At 51.9% G+C, this 19434-nt stretch overlaps 1 protein-coding gene across 1 annotated transcript in view; it reads right to left on the bottom strand.

Annotated features, from left to right (window-relative positions):
• Positions 1–5806, bottom strand: part of WDR19 (WD repeat domain 19) — a 71715-nt gene extending 65909 nt beyond the window's left edge. The window contains exons 1-4 of the mRNA XM_073645964.1: positions 5693–5806; positions 1420–1511; positions 432–497; positions 173–298 (exon numbers count right to left, since the gene is read on the bottom strand). Of these exons, the coding sequence (XP_073502065.1) occupies positions 173–298; positions 432–497; positions 1420–1511; positions 5693–5788 (380 nt within the window). The 5' untranslated portion in view covers positions 5789–5806. The remainder of the gene's footprint in view (positions 1–172; positions 299–431; positions 498–1419; positions 1512–5692) is intronic.
• Between the last annotated feature and the right edge of the window lie 13628 nt (positions 5807–19434).

Below are 19434 nucleotides of genomic sequence, written 5' to 3'. Positions count from 1 at the left end.
TAAAAAGGTTTATAAACTTCCCCATAAACTGACATTGGTCCATGTGATGTCCGACATGGGGGTAAAATACGCTTGTCTGAACAAGCCCTGTGTCAAGTTTTTAGTGAAAATAGCGCACGTAGCAACAGACTGCGGCAAAAAAATGGACGGAGATGGGAGGATGCCGCCTTACCTCATCCCACTGTCTAACTGGCTGGTTTTACAAGTATTAGAGTCCCACATGTAGATGGAACTTGATTTCTCAGCAATAATGGCCAGAGCGTTGCCGTCTTTGTCCCAGTCCATAGAATAACATGCGCTAAAAAAAAATAATTAAAAAATTAAAAAATAAATATTAAAATAAATTATTACAATTAAAAATATTAAAATATATATTAAAATAAAAAATATCCGCACAACTACAGTGTACACAGTCACATAGAGTCATTCACCCTGGTAGGTTAATTTCATCTTTCTTCTGGCCATGGCGGTCATAGATCTTCACAGTGTGGTCCGCTCTGCAGGAATACAAGGGGGAATGCGATATTTTAGTTATAATGTAGTTATAAGAACTAATCGCACCAAAGCCTTTCTGGAATATTACAATGTGGGATCCGCTTACAATACAGGAAGAAGGGAATCACCACATTCAGTTATGGAAACAGAGACAGACATCAATGCACTCACAGAACCACTTCTTACTGCTACGGACCTCTCGGACTGACAAGCAAAGTCCCGCAAAGTGCCCTATTTTATAGCACCCATAGAAACCCATAAACTATCAAGCGTTGCCTATACACACTCTTTAACCAGTGGATGAGCAGACATCTGCATAGCAGAGCTGATCTGAGTCTGTTAGGACCCAGCAGCTCATGCTCCATCCCTGCCCCTGGCAATCACATAATCGCTGGGTTCAGAGAAGGAAGCACTGTCAGTGCTTCCAATGCCATATACACAGCACAAGTACAGCACTGTATATATAGCAAATAAGAAGATAGATATGGTAATAAACCATCTCTGTCTTCTCTATGGGGAGTTCAGCCATCTGACAGCCAGCTCTTCACTCTTACAGCTGCATGATCTCCGCGCAGTTCCTGCATCTACAACAATGGTCTAATGGCCATATATGTGAAGTAGCCCAATAATTGAAGATGCTGCGTGGTCCACAAGAAATCACTTTCTAGAGAAACCTATCTAGTGTTGATGTGTCCCTACAATAGCTGTCACCCAGACTTTCAGTGTGAAAGCACTACATGGGGTCAGAGGCTGCATGAAGTGGAAGGTTCCTGCAGGTAAAAAGCGTGGAATCTACGATTACCAATAGCCTTGCAGGTTATTATCAGATCGCTGGATAATGAAGGGAGCAATAATAAAAATGTCAAGATAAAAAGAACTGCAGAAGTAAAAAAAAAAAAAGAATCATATCAGTTATCTACTTACCCAGTAACTACTATGTAATTTCCTAAAGTCTTCTGCCACACGTACTGAATGGGATGTCCAAGCAGTCCCTTCTCTGTCAATGAAAAAACTCGCTGGAAAACAGAAGTGTTACATTTATACTATGGTAAGCAAAAAATGCAGCCGGTCAGTGATATCTGGATGTTTACGGATACATAGACGGCTTTGGGATTTTGTCACGCCATTCTTATTAGAAGGTTATTCCCATCTTTAGAAGTTACCACTAGGGATGAGCGGACCCGTGGAAGTTCAGGTTCTGCCACCCGACAAGAACTTTATTCCAAAGTTCGGTTTGGGTACCAGAACTTTACCCGAACTTCATCCAGAACCCGGACCCCACTGAAAATAATGGAGACCCAAACTTTTGAGCTTGAAAATATTCTCTCTCTCCTCCCAGACTTCCCCCAGAACATTGCAACCGACTTCCGGGAGAAATCCGTGTTCGGCGATTAGCACCAGACACTCACTGTCCAGTATGAACCCCAAACTTTTAAATTCGGGTTCGCTCATCTTTAGTTACCACCCGTCCATTGTATAAGTGATAACTTGTTAATTAGTTGTTTCCGACCACTGGGAATCCCACCGATCCTGAGAAAGAGGGTCATCAGATCCCCATCTGAACGGAGCGGTGGCCGGACATGTGCACAATTGCTCCATTCAATCTGAAAGGGACTTTGGGAAGAACAGCACTCCGCTATTTCCAGAAGTCCCATAAAGACTCCCATAAATGGGTGGTGCACATATCCGGCCACCACTCCATTCAGATGGGGCATCGTTCTCGAGATCAATAGGGGCCCCAGTGGTCAGACCCCACTGATCAGCAAGTTATCAGCCACCCCATGGACAGGTGGTAACTTTTAAATATGGGAATAACCCTGTAAGGTCAAAGTCACCTTAGAGAATGAGCAGTCCCCTAGAGAATGCAAGGAGCAACGATCGAGCATTCACGTTATGCTCCACTCAAATGTGGGACAAAAGGCCCCCCTGATTCTGGTAATCATTGGGGGTCTTGGTTGTCAGAACCCCAACTATCTAGAAAGAAAGTGGGGGGTCCGACATGTGATGAGCCCCACATATTCCGCTGCAGACAGACTAAATGTTACTACCTCATAAAACCATGTCAAAAGCTGGCCACCACTACTACCAGAGTAATTCCATAACTTTTACCTATTATGACACAGTCAGTGATAGAAAAGTACAGTCGAGGAAAACTGTGTGTGAACAGGGGCATGGTGATAGACACATCTATATGGCAACACACATGGCAGTGACAGAAGGCATGCTGAGTGCAAAGTCCGAGGAAGAATGACATCCATTCACTAATGACAGACAGGAAGGATCAAACCCTACTGATGAGGTAATGATAACACCCATCTCTTAAAAGGGGCTGTCCAGCACTACTATCCTTAGGATAGGTCATCCATAAGAGATAGGGGGGAGTCCGGCAGCTGGCGCCCCCCAAAGATATCTACTCCAACAATGGCCAGATGTAAACATGTACAGAGCTGAACACCGCAGCTCTGTATGTAGTGTAGTGACGGCTCCTGGGTACTGCAGATTGGCTCCTATTTAAGTAACTAAAGTTTAGAGCTGAGTTTTTTGGCTCTGTACTTTGCTTACACCCGGCCCCTGCCGAAGCAGATATCAGGTGATCAGTGGGTGTACCAGGTGTTGGACCCCCCCTAACGATATCTGCACTAACAGTGGCCAAGTGTAAACATGTACAGAGCCAAACACCGCAGCTCTGTATGTAGTGTAGTAACTGCTCCTGGGTACTGCAGATTGGCTCCTATTTAAGTAACTAAAGTTTAGAGCTGAGTTTTTTGGCTCTGTACTTTGCTTACACCCGGCCCCTGCCGAAGCAGATATCAGGTGATCAGTGGGTGTACCAGGTGTTGGACCCCCCCTAATGATATCTGCACTAACAGTGGCCAAGTGTAAACATGTACAGAGCCAAACACCGCAGCTCTGTATGTAGTGTAGTAACTGCTCCTGGGTACTGCAGATTGGCTCCTATTTAAGTAACTAAAGTTTAGAGCTGAGTTTTTTGGCTCTGTACTTTGCTTACACCCGGCCCCTGCCGAAGCAGATATCAGGTGATCAGTGGGTGTACCAGGTGTTGGACCCCCCCTAATGATATCTGCACTAACAGTGGCCAAGTGTAAACATGTACAGAGCCAAACACCGCAGCTCTGTATGTAGTGTAGTAACTGCTCCTGGGTACTGCAGATTGGCTCCTATTTAAGTAACTAAAGTTTAGAGCTGAGTTTTTCGGCTCTGTACTTTGCTTACACAAGGCTCCTGACGGAGCAGATATCAGTTGATCAATGGGGGTACTGGGTGTTGGACCCCAACCAATCTCCTACTGATGATGAATCCTACAAATATATCATCTTTAGACAACCCGAGACAACCCCTGTAAAGGGATCATTCCCATCCCAGTAACAGGTGGCAGATTGCTGGAATACACCATCACTTACAAGTTTTTGTTCCCTCATCTCATCCCTTCATTGCCAACACAGAAGTAGGTCCGTCCAGGCTCCGAGTACTGGAGGTGTAGTAATGGAGTCAGCAGAGAGCGGCTGAGCTACACCGTATCCGGATCTTCTATAGAACTGAATGGAAGACACAGGAGCCACTCTACTGCTCCACAGCTCCACGCCCAGCGGTCAGAGTCTGGATGACGTTATTCCCATCTTATTTTTTGTGAGGATGATATAGGTGCAGATCGGCGACATCAAAAATCACTTCACTCTTCCAATTAATTTCAAAGGAAAATCCACTTTGCTGCTCACTAGTGTTGAGCGAGTAGGTTTCATTAACTCTTTCGGCGAGCACGCTCGGGTGCTTGCCGAGTATTTTAGTGTGCTCGCTCACTGCAGCTGCAAGTGTCACGACTGTTAGACAGCTGTGACACATGCAGAGATTGACTGTCTAACACTGACACTTGCAGCCACGGCGTTCGCTGACAGAGTTAATGAAGCCTACTCGCTCAACACTACTGCTTAAATCTCACGGAGGATAACAAAAAAAAATGACGTCACTTCTTTGATGCCGATTTTGTCCAAATTGGAATTGTTAAGTCAAAAGGCTGCAGAACTTGGTGTGAAAAACTTTACACACACACATACAATTCTAGAGGTGGATTCCTCTTGAAAACTAGTTGTTTTTCCAACTCCAAAAAACTTTTTGTGAACCAAGTGATCTCTACAAGTCTGACCCTCCCGGCAGCACTTTGCAGTGTTGCGCTATTAATACTTTATCAGATGGAGCCTGGGTCTCTGTGTTAGTCCACGGCCCCACTATCAGTATTTGCTCAGTATTTGGTCAGTATTTTTTCTCAGGAGTGGGAGCCAAAACCAGGAGTGGGTGATAAATGCAGAATTGGTGACTTGTTTTTATTATACCTTTTCTCTGATTGCTCCTCACCTGGTTTTGTCTCCCAGACCTCAGAAAAAATACTGACTGAATACTGACCAAACACTGATAGTGGGGCCGTGGCCTTTGATGTAGGATGCAGCGATGAAGCAAAGCTGCAGCCCGATTTTTCTCAGCACCTCAGCGTTCGACCTCCGAGACCCCACATAAAATGAAATGTCCCCTGCTCAGACATCCCATTCTTATAAAGCATATTACCTGGTGTAAAATTACAGATACTTCCCACACCAGTGCCATCCCAGTGACGTCAGTGTCGGGTCTCCCGGGGCTTGCATACCACTAATATGCCACATGAGCACTGCAGCCAATCAGCGCTCGCTAATGGGCTGCAATTCTCATTCTTCTCTTGGACGTCCAAGTTTGAAGGAAGTGTGAGCGAAACGGCCTATACGTGATCACCGATTGGCTGCAGCACCAATATGATGTGATGATGTCACACCAGCCCTGGGACAAACGGTGCGGGAGAGGACTATCTGCTATTATCATTATTATAACCAGGGGAACATAGTATGTAATAAGGGGGCTGCCCAAACAGTGGCCAGCTCCTTTAAGTGATGGCTTATCCTGTTAAAATGCTATCTCTTATATTTCCAGGAGGAATAACAGAGGAACAGAGCAGAGTTTTCCAGTATTGTCATGTTATGGGGGGTGCACATATTTTCGAGTAAGGCAATGGAGACCCATATACAGAGACATTTAACCAGGAGGACAGTCTGAGCTGTGATCCAGTGCTACCCGGCACCACCCCCGTACACCCGTCTGTCCACAGGAGACAAGGTGAACCCCACACTGAACCCGAATTCTCCGGCCTCCTTACCTTCATCCTGGAGTCAGCGAGCAGTAATATAATGCGCATGTGCGTACCCAGGGCAACCATGGGGGAGGCAAACTGCAGAGCGTCATTTAATTCCATGGTAACCACTCAGCCAATGAGTGCGAAGCTAAGCGATTGACGTCATGCCGTCGTTGCATCCCTAGCTAAAAGTCAGTGAACTTCATAAAGGAGAACTGCGGGCGCCATTTTATTGAAGACAAAAACGCACTGAAAGTTATTATGCGACCACGCTAATATGGCGTCGGGAGCGGGGACAGGATGTGCTGGAGGAGGAAAGTGTAGCTTTCTTTATTTCTGTTTCATATATTCCCCTAAAGGACCGACTATTATGGAGCCAGTGCTTGTTGTTGGGGTTTTTCGCAGGCGTTGTATAGTTCAAGGACACCACTTTTCCATACATCTTTTTTTTTTTCTGGAGGAGGTTGGAAAAAATAAAAAACACTGTGGGGCAGTGATGGGACCATAGCAGATGTAATCGGTTTATTCTCATGTTCTTTTCAATAAAACCACCCCTCCTCCCCTTTATCCGACACCATATTACATCATGGGCGGATTTCTCTAAATGAGCCTTGCCCAAATCCTGCGTCATACCAATGGTGCATGGGTTACATCTGTGGTTAGCAGTGAATGTCAGCTGCTTCATATAGCGGATTCCCCTCTGCAATGGCCGCAGTCAGTGCTAGCGCTGGGCCCTCTACATGGTGCAGTCAGTAGCGTCCACAGCATCTGTCAGGGGTGGGGAACCTCAGGGCCGTCTACGACCCCCGGGTCAATTTCGGGGAACGCAGTGCTCGGCCGGAAGCTACGTTCTGATCACTACCGGGCCTTTAAATTATTCTTGCTTTGCGAGCACGTGCCATGAAAGATTACGTCCTCACGCTGGCCACCAGTGCCACGACGTACGCTGTGCGCGGAGTTAGTGCGCGAGGAGCTCCTGTCCCACAGACGAAGACAGCAGCCCCACCTGTGACGTCTATACCGCAGCCCCACATCACCTGTGATGTATATACCACAGTCCGACGTCTCCTGTGATGTATATATCGCAGCCCCACGTCTCCTGTGACGTCTATGCCACAGCCCCACGTCTCCTGTGATGTCTATGCCACAGCCCCACGTCTCCTGTGACGTCTATGCCACAGCCCCACGTCTCCTGTGACGTCTATGCCACAGCCCCACGTCTCCTGTGATGTATATACCGCAGCCCGACGTCTCCTGTGATGTATATATCGCAGCCCCACGTCTCCTGTGATGTCTATGCCACAGCCCCACGTCTCCTGTGACGTCTATGCCACAGCCCCACGTCTCCTGTGACATCTATGCCACAGCCCCACGTCTCCTGTGACGTCTATACCGCAGCCCCACGTCTCCTGTGACGTCTATACCGCAGCCCCACGTCTCCTGTGATGTATATACCCAAGGGTGAACACTGACTGCTTGGGGCCCCTGATCAAGAAATGTGTCTGGGCCCCCCACCTTTTATGGCGACAAAGCTACAGATTTATATATAGCCGCACACACACATATATACCTCTTACATAGCCATGAAAGGTTACGTCCTCATGCCGGACAGTGCCAGAACGTACATAGTGGGCAGAGTTAGTGCACGAGAAGCTCCTGTCCCACAGACGAACACAGCAGCCCCACCTGTGACGTCTATACCACAGCCCCACATCTCCTGTGATGTATATACCGCAGCCCCACATCTCCTGTGATGTCTATACCGCAGCCCCGTGACTCCTGTGATGTATATACCGCAGCCCCACATCTCCTGTGATGTATATACCGCAGCCCTACGTCTCTTGTGATGTATATACCGCAGCCCCACGTCTCCTGTGATGTATATACTGCAGCCCCGTGTCTCCTGTGATGTCTATACCGCAGCCCCGTGACTCCTGTGATGTATACACCGCAGCCCCACATCTGTGCTGTCTATACCACAGCCCCACATCCCCGTTACGTGTATACCGCAGCCCCACATCTCCTGTGATGTCTATACCGCAGCCCCACTTGTGATGTCTATACCACAGCCCCACGTCTCCTGTGACGTATATGCTGCAGCCCCACGTCACCTGTGACGTCTGTGCCGCAGCCCCACGTCTCCTGTGACGTCTATACCGCAGCCCCACGGCTCCTGTGACGTCTATACCGCAGCCCCACGTCTCCTGTGACGTCTATACCGCAGCCCCACGTCTCCTGTGACGTCTATACCGCAGCCCCACGTCTCCTGTGACATCTATACCGCAGCCCCACGTCTCCTGTGACATCTATGCCGCAGCCCCACGTCTCCTGTGACACCTATGCCGCAGCCCCACGTCTCCTGTGACGTATATGCCGCAGCCCCACGTCTCCTGTGATGTTTATGTGGCACCCCAGGGGTCTGGTTGCCACAGTGGTAGAAATACCGTGTCTGAGAGTGAGCATGGGTTTTCCTGGTCAGGAGCACTTTAGCATGCAACACCTCCTGCCCCATTCCAGGGAGGGGAGGAACCTGCCCTTTATAAACTGGATCAGGGGCGGGGTTAGTTAGTTAGTTCCAGAGGAAGGGACAGAGCAGCAGCAAGGAGCTCTGTAGGAGTCAGGAGCTGAAGGCCAGGGACTGGAGCAGAGAGCTCGTCCTGGCAGAAGACGCAGAGAACCAGACACCGGAGTCCGAGGCTGTAGGGATTATACATCCAGCAGCAGAAACCACACGGCAGGGGATTTCAGGTCCTCTGGCCATAGAAAGCCCGGAGGCTCAGTCACATGCAAGGGACCAGCACCGCCATCGAGGAGCGGAAGGTACCAAAGGCCCCAAGCGGTCTGCCCCGCAGCGGCAGTTCTCAGTGACCGCAATCCACGGGTGGCGTAGTCGAACATTTAAACATTAATAACGAAATAAACAGATCCGCCACTGGTTTGACCACCCTGAGCCACGGGACCGGGTCACCGCCACGGAGACTACAACCCCCAGCATTACACAGAGACCCGGCTCCGGGTATTCCTCCACACACGGCCCAGGGGGCGCGTCATATATACCCAGGGGTGAACACTGACTGCTTAGGGCCCCTGTGCAAGAAATGTGTCTGAGCCCCCCACATTTTATGGCGACAAAGCTACAGATGTATATATAGCCACACACACATATATACCTCTTACATAGCCTCCTTTATTATGTATATTGCTGTCCTTTATTACACAGTGCCCTCTCTTGTTATGTACAGCACCGTCCCTTACATATTGGATTATCTATAGCCCCCTGTCGTTATTACATAGCGTCCTCTCTTGTTAGATATATAATGCAATGCCAGCTGATGGAACAAGGGAAAGCTTCTTTTCTGATGGAGGAGCTGATGGACTGGTCTTCTGGTCACCGGCTGCTCAATCAGCAGTCATTTTATATCTAATAAGAGACGACTATGTAATAAAAGAGGGCGCTGTGACTGATAAAAATAACAAGAATACGCTATGTAAGGGACAGCACTGTACATAACAGCAGAGGAAGCTATATGATAAGAGACAGCACCATATATAACTAGAGAGGATGGTAGGTAATAAGGGAGGGTGTTATACATGATAAAAGAGGAAACTATGTTACTAAGGACAGCGCTATACATAATAAGTGAGTACACTATATACTAAGGGATTGTGCTATACATAATAAGGCTACATTCCTGCATCTGTGTGCAGTGTCTGTGTGCTGCCCGCTTTTACAGACGCATTGAGCATGTCCTATTCTGATCCACAAAATCAGATCAGAACAGGACATTTTCTGACCCTCACAGATCTCATTCTCAGATCAGTGATTTTCATGGATGTATGAATGGATCCGATAAAAAAATCTGGTTGCTCACAGACATTTCACACAAATGTGAGAATGCAGCCTAAGGGATTTTACAGACAACATTATCACTCCGAGTCACACAGTGCAGATACAGAATAATATTTACATCCAGGCACTTACCGCAGACGTGTCATCTGATCAGAGTCGGTTTCTGCTGCTTCTTCTCCATCTGGTCAGACCTTCATGTCGACATCTCCCAGCCACGAATTGTCTTGTCACGATGATCTCCAGCCTAGAAAATAACAAGGTCACATATATTGTATATATACATGCGTTTCACCCGCACAGCGTCCCTGACTACAGATATGTGCCCCCCCATTAATATACTGTTAGCCACTTAGTAATCAAAATATAAAGTGATAAGCAGCACTGTGCCCCCAAATAACTATAATCTCCACCGGCCAACAATATAAATTATTCAGTCTCTGTGACTCTCCCCAATTAACTGTAAGGCTATGTGCACACGGAAAATATACAAGGCTTTACAGTACAAGCAAACTAAAACCCCCATCAATGCTCTCTACCAGCATCCCCATCATTGCTCTCTCCCAGCACACCCATTCTTTGCTCTCTCCCAGCACACCCATCATTGCTCTGTCCCAGTACCCCCATCATTGCTTTCTACAGCCCCATCATTGCTCTCCCCAGCCTCATCATTGCTCTCCCCAGCCCCATCATTGCTCTCCCCATCGCCACCATTGCTCTCTCCAGCCCCATCATTGCTCTCCCCAGTCTCATCATTGCTCTCCCCAGCCCCATCATTGCTCTCCCCAGCCCCATAATTGCTCTCCCCAGCCCCATAATTGCTCTCTCCAGCTCCATCATTGCTCTCCCCAGCTCCATCATTGCTCTCCCCAGCCCTATCATTGCTCTCACCATCGCCACCATTGCTCTCCCCAGCTCAATCATTGCTCTCCCCAGCCCCATAATTGCTCTCCCCATCTCCAACATTGCTCTCCCCAGCCCCATCATTGCTCTCCCCAGTCCCATCATTGCTCTTTCCAGCCCCATCATTGCTCTCTCCAGTCCCATCATTGCTATTTCCAGGCCCATCATTGCTCTCTCCAGCCCCATCATTGCTCTCCCCATCATTGCTCTCCCCAGCCCCATTGCTCTCCCCAGCCCCACCATTGCTCTCCCGAGCCCCACCATTGCTCTCCCCATCACCACCATTGCTCTACTTAGCCCCATCATTGCTCTCTCCATCGCCACCATTGCTCTCCTTAGCCCCATCATTGCTCTCCCCATCGCCACCATTGCTCTCCTTAGCCGTACCATTGCTCTCCCCAGCCCCATCATTGCTCTCTCCCAGCACACCCATCATTGCTCTGTCCCAGTACCCCCATCATTGCTTTCTACAGCCCCATCATTGCTCTCCCCATCATTGCTCTCCCCAGCCCCATCATTGCTCTCCCCAACGCCACCATTGCTCTCTCCAGCCCCATCATTGCTCTCCCCAGTCTCATCATTGCTCTCCCCAGCCCCATCATTGATCTCCCCAGCCCCATCATTGCTCTCCCCAGCCCCATAATTGCTCTCCCCAGCCCCATAATTGCTCTCTCCAGCTCCATCATTGCTCTCCCCAGCTCCATCATTGCTCTCCCCAGCCCTATCATTGCTCTCCCCATCGCCACCATTGCTCTCCCCAGCTAAATCATTGCTCTCCCCAGCCCCATAATTGCTCTCCCCATCTCCAACATTGCTCTCCCCAGCCCCATCATTGCTCTCCCCAGTCCCATCATTGCTCTTTCCAGCCCCATCATTGCTCTCTCCAGTCTCATCATTGCTATTTCCAGGCCCATCATTGCTCTATCCAGCCCCATCATTGCTCTCCCCATCATTGCTCTCCCCAGCCCCACTGCTCTCCCCAGCCCCACCATTGCTCTCCCGAGCCCCACCATTGCTATCCCCAGCCCCACCATTGCTCTCCCCAGCCCCACCATTGCTCTCCACATCACCACCATTGCTCTACTTAGCCCCATCATTGCTCTCTCCATCGCCACCATTGCTCTCCTTAGCCCCATCATTACTCTCCCCATCGCCACCATTGCTCTCCTTAGCCCTACCATTGCTCTCCCCAGCCCCATCATTGCTCTCTCTAGCCCTATCATTGCTCTTTCCGGCCCCATCATTGCTCTCTCCAGCCCTATCATTACTCTCTCCAGCTCCATCATTGCTCTCCCTAGCACCATCATTGTTCTCCCCAGCCCCATCATGGCTCACTCTAGCCCCATCATTGCTCTCTCCAGTCCCATCATTGCTCTTTCCAGCCCCATCATTGCTCTTTCCAGCCCCATCATTGCTCTCTCCAGCCCCATCATTGCTCTCCCCATCGCTACCATTGCTCTCTCCATCGCCACCTTTGCTCTCCCCAGCCCCACCATTGCTCTCCTTAGCCCAATCATTGCTCTCCCCATCGCCACCATTGCTCTCCTTAGCCCCACCATTGCTCTCCCCAGCCCCATCATTGCTCTCCCCAGCCCCACCATTGCTCTCCTCATCACCACCATTGCTCTACTTAGCCCCATCATTGCTCTCTCCATCGCCACCATTGCTCTCCTTAGCCCCATCATTGCTCTCTCCATCGCCACCATTGCTCTCCTTAGCCCCATCATTGCTCTCCCCATCGCCACGATTGCTCTACTTAGCCCCACCATTGCTCTACTTAGCCGCATCATTGCTCTTCCCATCACCACCATTGCTCTCCCCATCGCCACCATTGCTCTCCCCATCGCCACCATTGCTCTCCTTAGCCCCACTATTCTTCTCCCCATCACCACCATTGCTCTCCTTAGCCCCATCATTACTCTCCCCATCGCCACCAATTGCTCTCCCCATCGCCACCATTGCTCTCCCCAGCCCCATCATTGCTCTCCCCATCACCACCATTGCTCTCCTTAACCCCATCATTGCTCTCCCCATCGCCACCATTGCTCTCCTTAGCCCCACCACTGCTCTCCCCATCACCATTGCTCTCCCCATCATCACCATTGCTCTCCCCAGCCCCATCATTGCTCTCTCCAGCACCATCATTACTCTCCCCAGCCCCATCATTGCTCTCTCCAGCCCCATCATTGCTCTCTCCAGCCCCATCATTGGTCTCTTCAGCCCCATCATTGCTCTCCCTAGCCCCATCATTGCTCTCTCCAGCCCCATCATTGCTCTCTCCAACCCATCATTTGTCTCTCCAGCCCCATCATTGCTCTCCCCATTGCTGCCATTGCTCTCTCTATCGCCACCTTTGCTCTCCCCAGCCCCACCATTGCTCTCCTTAGCCCAATCATTGCTCTCCCCATCGCCACCATTGCACTCCTTAGCCCCACCATTGCTCTCCCGAGCCCCATCATTACTCTCTCCAGCCCCATCATTGCTCTCCCGAGCCCCATCACTACTCTCTCCAGCCCCATCATTGCTCTCCAGCCCCATCATTGCTCTCCCCTGCCCAATCATTGCTCTCCCTAGCCCCATCATTGCTATCTACAGCCCCACCATTGCTCTCTCCAGCCCCACCATTGCTCTCCCCAGCCCCACCATAGCTCTCCCCAGCCCCACCATTGCTCTCCTGAGCCCATCATTGCTCTCCCCATCGCCACCATTGCTCTCTTTAGCCCCACCATTGCTCTCCCCATCGCCACCATTGCTCTCCTTAGCCCCACCATTCTTCTCCCCATCGCCACCATTGCTCTCCTTAGCCCCATCATTGCCCTCCCCATCGCCACCATTGCTCTCCCCATCACCACCATTGCTCTCCTTAGCCCCATCATTGCTCTCCTTAGCCACACCATTCTTCTCCCCATCACCACCATTGCTCTCCTTAGCCCCATCATTGCTCTCTCCATCGCCATCATTGCTCTCCTTAGCCCCATAATTGCTCTCCCCAGCCCCATTATTGCTCTCCCCAGCCCCATGATTGCTCTCCTCATCACCACCATTGATCTCCTTAGCCCCATCATTGCTCTCCCCATCGCCACCATTGCTCTCCTTAGCCCCACCATTGCTCTTCCCATCGGCACTATAGCTCTCCCCAGTCCCACCATTGCTCTCTCCAGCACCATCATTACTCTCTCCAGCCCCATCATTGCTCTCTCCAGCCCCATCATTGCTCTCCCCAGCCCCACCATTGCTCTCCCTAGCCCCATCATTGCTCTCCCAATCGCCACCATTGCTCTCCCGAGCCCCACCATTGTTCTCCTTAGCCCCACCATTCTTCTCCCCATCGCCACCATTGCTCTCCTTAGCCCCATAGCCCCATCGCTCTCCTTAGCCCCATCATTGCTCTCCCCATCGCCATCATTGCTCTCCTTAGCCCGATCATTGCTCTCCCCTGCCCCATCAGTGCTCTCCCCATCGCCACCATTGCTCTCTCCAGCCCCACCATTGCTCTCCTTAGCCCCATCATTGCTCTCCCCATCACCACCATTACTCTCCCCAGCCCCACCATTGCTCTCCCCACCCCCATCATTGCTCTCCCCATCGCCACCATCATTGCTCTCCTTAGCCCCATCATTGCTCTCCCCAGCCCCATCATTGCTCTCCCCATCGCCACCATTGCTCTCCCCATCACCACCATTGCTCTCCCCAGCCCCACCATTGCTCTCCTCACCCCCATCATTGCTCTCCCCATCGCCACCATTGCTCTCCTTAGCTCCATCATTGCTCTGCCCATCACCATCATTGCTCTCCTTAGCCCCATCATTGCTCTCCCCAGCCCCATCATTGCTCTCCCCATCACCACCATTGCTCTCCCCATCACCACCATTGCTCTCCCCAGCCCCACCATTGCTCTCCCCACCCCCATCATTGCTCTCCCCATCGGCACCATCATTGCTCTCCTTAACCCCACCATTATTTTCCCCATCACCACTATTGCTCTCCTTAGCCCCATCATTGCTCTCCCCATTGCCACCATTGCTGTCCTTAGCCCCATAATTGCTCTCGCCATCGCCACCATTTCTCTCAGCCCCATCATTGTTCTCCACATTGCCACCATTGCTCTCCTTAGCCCCATCATTGCTCTCCCCAGCCCAATCATTGCTCTCTCTAGCCCCACCATTGCTCTCCTAAGCCCCACCATTGCTCTCCTCATCGCCACCATTGCTCTCCTTAGCCCCATCATTGCTCTCCTTAGCCCCACCATTCTTCTCCCCATCGCCACCATTGCTCTCCTTAGCCCCATCATTGCTCTCCTCATCGCCACCATTGCTCTCCTTAGCCCCATCATTGCTCTCCTTAGCCCCACCATTCTTCTCCCCATCGCCACCATTGCTCTCCTTAGCCCCATCATTGCTCTCCCCATCGCCACCATTGCTCTCCCCACCACCACCATTGCTCTCCTTAGCCCCATCATTGCTCTCCTTAGACACACCACTCTTCTCCCCATCGCCACCATTGCTCTCCTTAGCCCCATCATTTGCTCTCCCCATCACCACCATTGCTCTCCCCAGCCCCATCATTGCTCTCCCCATCACCACCATTGATCTCCTTAGCCCCATCATTGCTCTCCCCATCGCCACCATTGCTCTACTTAGCCCCACCATTGCTCTTCCCATCGTCACCATTGCTCTCCCCAGCCCCACCATTGCTCTTTCCAGCACCATCATTATTCTCTCCAGCCCCATCATTGCTCTCTCCAGCCCCATAATTGCTCTCCCCAGCCCCACCATTGCTCTCCCCAGCCCCACCATTGCTCTCCCCAGCCCCATCATTGCTCTCCCCATCACCACGATTTCTCTCCCGAGCCACACCATTGCTCTCCTTAGCCCCACCATTCTTCTCCCCATCGCCACCATTGCTCTCCTTAGCCCCATCATTGCTCTCCCCATCGCCACCATTGCTCTCCTTAGCCCCATCACTGCTCTCCCCATCGCCATAATTGCTCTCCTTAGCCCCATCATTGCTCTCCCCAGACCCATCATTGCTCTCCCCATCGCCATCATTGCTCTCTCCAGCCCCACCATTGCTCTCCTTAGCCCCATCATTGCTCTCCCCTTTGCCACCATTGCTCTCCTTAGCCCCATCATTGCTCTCCTCATCACCACCATTTCTCTCCTTATCCCCATCATTGCTCTCCCCATCGCCACCATTGCTCTCCTTAGCCCCATCATTGCTCTCCCCATCGCCACCATTGCTCTCCTTAGCCCCATCATTGCTCTCCCCAGCCCCATCATTGCTCTCCCCATCACCACCATTGCTCTCCTTAGCCCCATCATTGCTCTCTCCAGCCCCATCATTGCTCTCCCCATCACCACCATTGCTCTCCCCATCACCACCATTGCTCTCCCCAGCCCTACCATTGCTCTCCCCACCCCCATCATTGCTCTCCTTAGCCCCACCATTATTTTCCCCATCGCCACTATTGCTCTCCTTAGCCTCATCATTGCTCTCCCCATCGCCACCATTGCTCTCCTTAGCCCCATCATTGCTCTCCCCATCGCCACCATTGCTCTCCTTAGCCCCATCATTGCTCTCCCCAGCCCCATCATTGCTCTCCCCATCACCACCATTACTCTCCTTAGCCCCATCATTGCTCTCTCCAGCCCCATCATTGCTCTCCCCATCGCCACCATTGCTCTCCCCATCACCACCATTTCTCTCCCCAGCCCCACCATTGCTCTCCTCACCCCCATCATTGCTCTCCCCATCGCCGCCATCATTACTCTCCTTAGCCCCACCATTATTTTCCCCATCACCACTATTGCTCTCCTTAGCCCCATCATTGCTCTCCCCATCGCCACCATTGCTCTCCTTAGCTCCATCATTGCTCTCCCCATCACCATCATTGCTCTCCTTAGCCCCATCATTGCTCTCCCCAGACCCATCATTGCTCTCACCATCACCACCATTGCTCTCCCCATCACCACCATTGCTCTCCCCAGCCCCACCATTGCTCTCCCCACCCCCATCATTGCTCTCCCCATCGCCACCATCATTGCTCTCCTTAACCCCACCATTATTTTCCCCATCACCACTATTGCTCTCCTTAGCCCCATCATTGCTCTCCCCATTGCCACCATTGCTGTCCTTAGCCCCATAATTGCTCTCGCCATCGCCACCATTTCTCTCCTTAGCCCCATCATTGTTCTCCACATTGCCACCATTGCTCTCCTTAGCCCCATCATTGCTCTCCCCAGCCCAATCATTGCTCTCTCTAGCCCCACCATTGCTCTCCTAAGCCCCACCATTGCTCTCCTCATCGTCACCATTGGTCTCCTTAGCCCCATCATTGCTCTCCCAATCGCCACCATTGCTCTCCCGAGCCCCACCATTGTTCTCCTTAGCCCCACCATTCTTCTCCCCATCGCCACCATTGCTCTCCTTAGCCCCATAGCCCCATCGCTCTCCTTAGCCCCATCATTGCTCTCCCCATCGCCATCATTGCTCTCCTTAGCCCGATCATTGCTCTCCCCAGCCCCATCAGTGCTCTCCCCATCGCCACCATTGCTCTCCCCACCACCACCATTGCTCTCCTTAGCCCCATCATTGCTCTCCTTAGACACACCACTCTTCTCCCCATCGCCACCATTGCTCTCCTTAGCCCCATCATTTGCTCTCCCCATCACCACCATTGCTCTCCCCAGCCCCATCATTGCTCTCCCCATCACCACCATTGATCTCCTTAGCCCCATCATTGCTCTCCCCATCGCCACCATTGCTCTACTTAGCCCCACCATTGCTCTTCCCATCGTCACCATTGCTCTCCCCAGCCCCACCATTGCTCTTTCCAGCACCATCATTATTCTCTCCAGCCCCATCATTGCTCTCTCCAGCCCCATAATTGCTCTCCCCAGCCCCACCATTGCTCTCCCCAGCCCCACCATTGCTCTCCCCAGCCCCATCATTGCTCTCCCCATCACCACGATTTCTCTCCCGAGCAACACCATTGCTCTCCTTAGCCCCACCATTCTTCTCCCCATCGCCACCATTGCTCTCCTTAGCCCCATCATTGCTCTCCCCATCGCCACCATTGCTCTCCTTAGCCCCACCACTGCTCTCCCCATCACCATTGCTCTCCCCATCATCACCATTGCTCTCCCCAGCCCCATCATTGCTCTCTCCAGCACCATCATTACTCTCCCCAGCCCCATCATTGCTCTCTCCAGCCCCATCATTGCTCTCTCCAGCCCCATCATTGGTCTCTTCAGCCCCATCATTGCTCTCCCTAGCCCCATCATTGCTCTCTCCAGCCCCATCATTGCTCTCTCCAACCCATCATTTGTCTCTCCAGCCCCATCATTGCTCTCCCCATTGCTGCCATTGCTCTCTCTATCGCCACCTTTGCTCTCCCCAGCCCCACCATTGCTCTCCTTAGCCCAATCATTGCTCTCCCCATCGCCACCATTGCACTCCTTAGCCCCACCATTGCTCTCCCGAGCCCCATCATTACTCTCTCCAGCCCCATCATTGCTCTCCCGAGCCCCATCACTACTCTCTCCAGCCCCATCATTGCTCTCCAGCCCCATCATTGCTCTCCCCTGCCCAATCATTGCTCTCCCTAGCCCCATCATTGCTATCTACAGCCCCACCATTGCTCTCTCCAGCCCCACCATTGCTCTCCCCAGCCCCACCATAGCTCTCCCCAGCCCCACCATTGCTCTCCTGAGCCCCATCATTGCTCTCCCCATCGCCACCATTGCTCTCCTTAGCCCCACCATTGCTCTCCCCATCGCCACCATTGCTCTCCTTAGCCCCACCATTCTTCTCCCCATCGCCACCATTGCTCTCCTTAGCCCCATCATTGCCCTCCCCATCGCCACCATTGCTCTCCCCATCACCACCATTGCTCTCCTTAGCCCCATCATTGCTCTCCTTAGCCACACCATTCTTCTCCCCATCACCACCATTGCTCTCCTTAGCCCCATCATTGCTCTCTCCATCGCCATCATTGCTCTCCTTAGCCCCATAATTGCTCTCCCCAGCCCCATTATTGCTCTCCCCAGCCCCATGATTGCTCTCCTCATCACCACCATTGATCTCCTTAGCCCCATCATTGCTCTCCCCATCGCCACCATTGCTCTCCTTAGCCCCACCATTGCTCTTCCCATCGGCACTATAGCTCTCCCCAGTCCCACCATTGCTCTCTCCAGCACCATCATTACTCTCTCCAGCCCCATCATTGCTCTCTCCAGCCCCATCATTGCTCTCCCCAGCCCCACCATTGCTCTCCCTAGCCCCATCATTGCTCTCCCAATCGCCACCATTGCTCTCCCGAGCCCCACCATTGTTCTCCTTAGCCCCACCATTCTTCTCCCCATCGCCACCATTGCTCTCCTTAGCCCCATAGCCCCATCGCTCTCCTTAGCCCCATCATTGCTCTCCCCATCGCCATCATTGCTCTCCTTAGCCCGATCATTGCTCTCCCCTGCCCCATCAGTGCTCTCCCCATCGCCACCATTGCTCTCTCCAGCCCCACCATTGCTCTCCTTAGCCCCATCATTGCTCTCCCCATCACCACCATTACTCTCCCCAGCCCCACCATTGCTCTCCCCACCCCCATCATTGCTCTCCCCATCGCCACCATCATTGCTCTCCTTAGCCCCATCATTGCTCTCCCCAGCCCCATCATTGCTCTCCCCATCGCCACCATTGCTCTCCCCATCACCACCATTGCTCTCCCCAGCCCCACCATTGCTCTCCTCACCCCCATCATTGCTCTCCCCATCGCCACCATTGCTCTCCTTAGCTCCATCATTGCTCTGCCCATCACCATCATTGCTCTCCTTAGCCCCATCATTGCTCTCCCCAGCCCCATCATTGCTCTCCCCATCACCACCATTGCTCTCCCCATCACCACCATTGCTCTCCCCAGCCCCACCATTGCTCTCCCCACCCCCATCATTGCTCTCCCCATCGGCACCATCATTGCTCTCCTTAACCCCACCATTATTTTCCCCATCACCACTATTGC

Source organism: Phyllobates terribilis, unplaced genomic scaffold, assembly GCF_046119375.1.
Source record: "Phyllobates terribilis strain yellow unplaced genomic scaffold, ASM4611937v1 Scaffold_1__5_contigs__length_1240528914, whole genome shotgun sequence".
In the NCBI taxonomy this organism is placed as follows: Eukaryota; Metazoa; Chordata; class Amphibia; order Anura; family Dendrobatidae; genus Phyllobates; species Phyllobates terribilis.
This window is presented reverse-complemented; position numbering and strand designations above follow the sequence as displayed.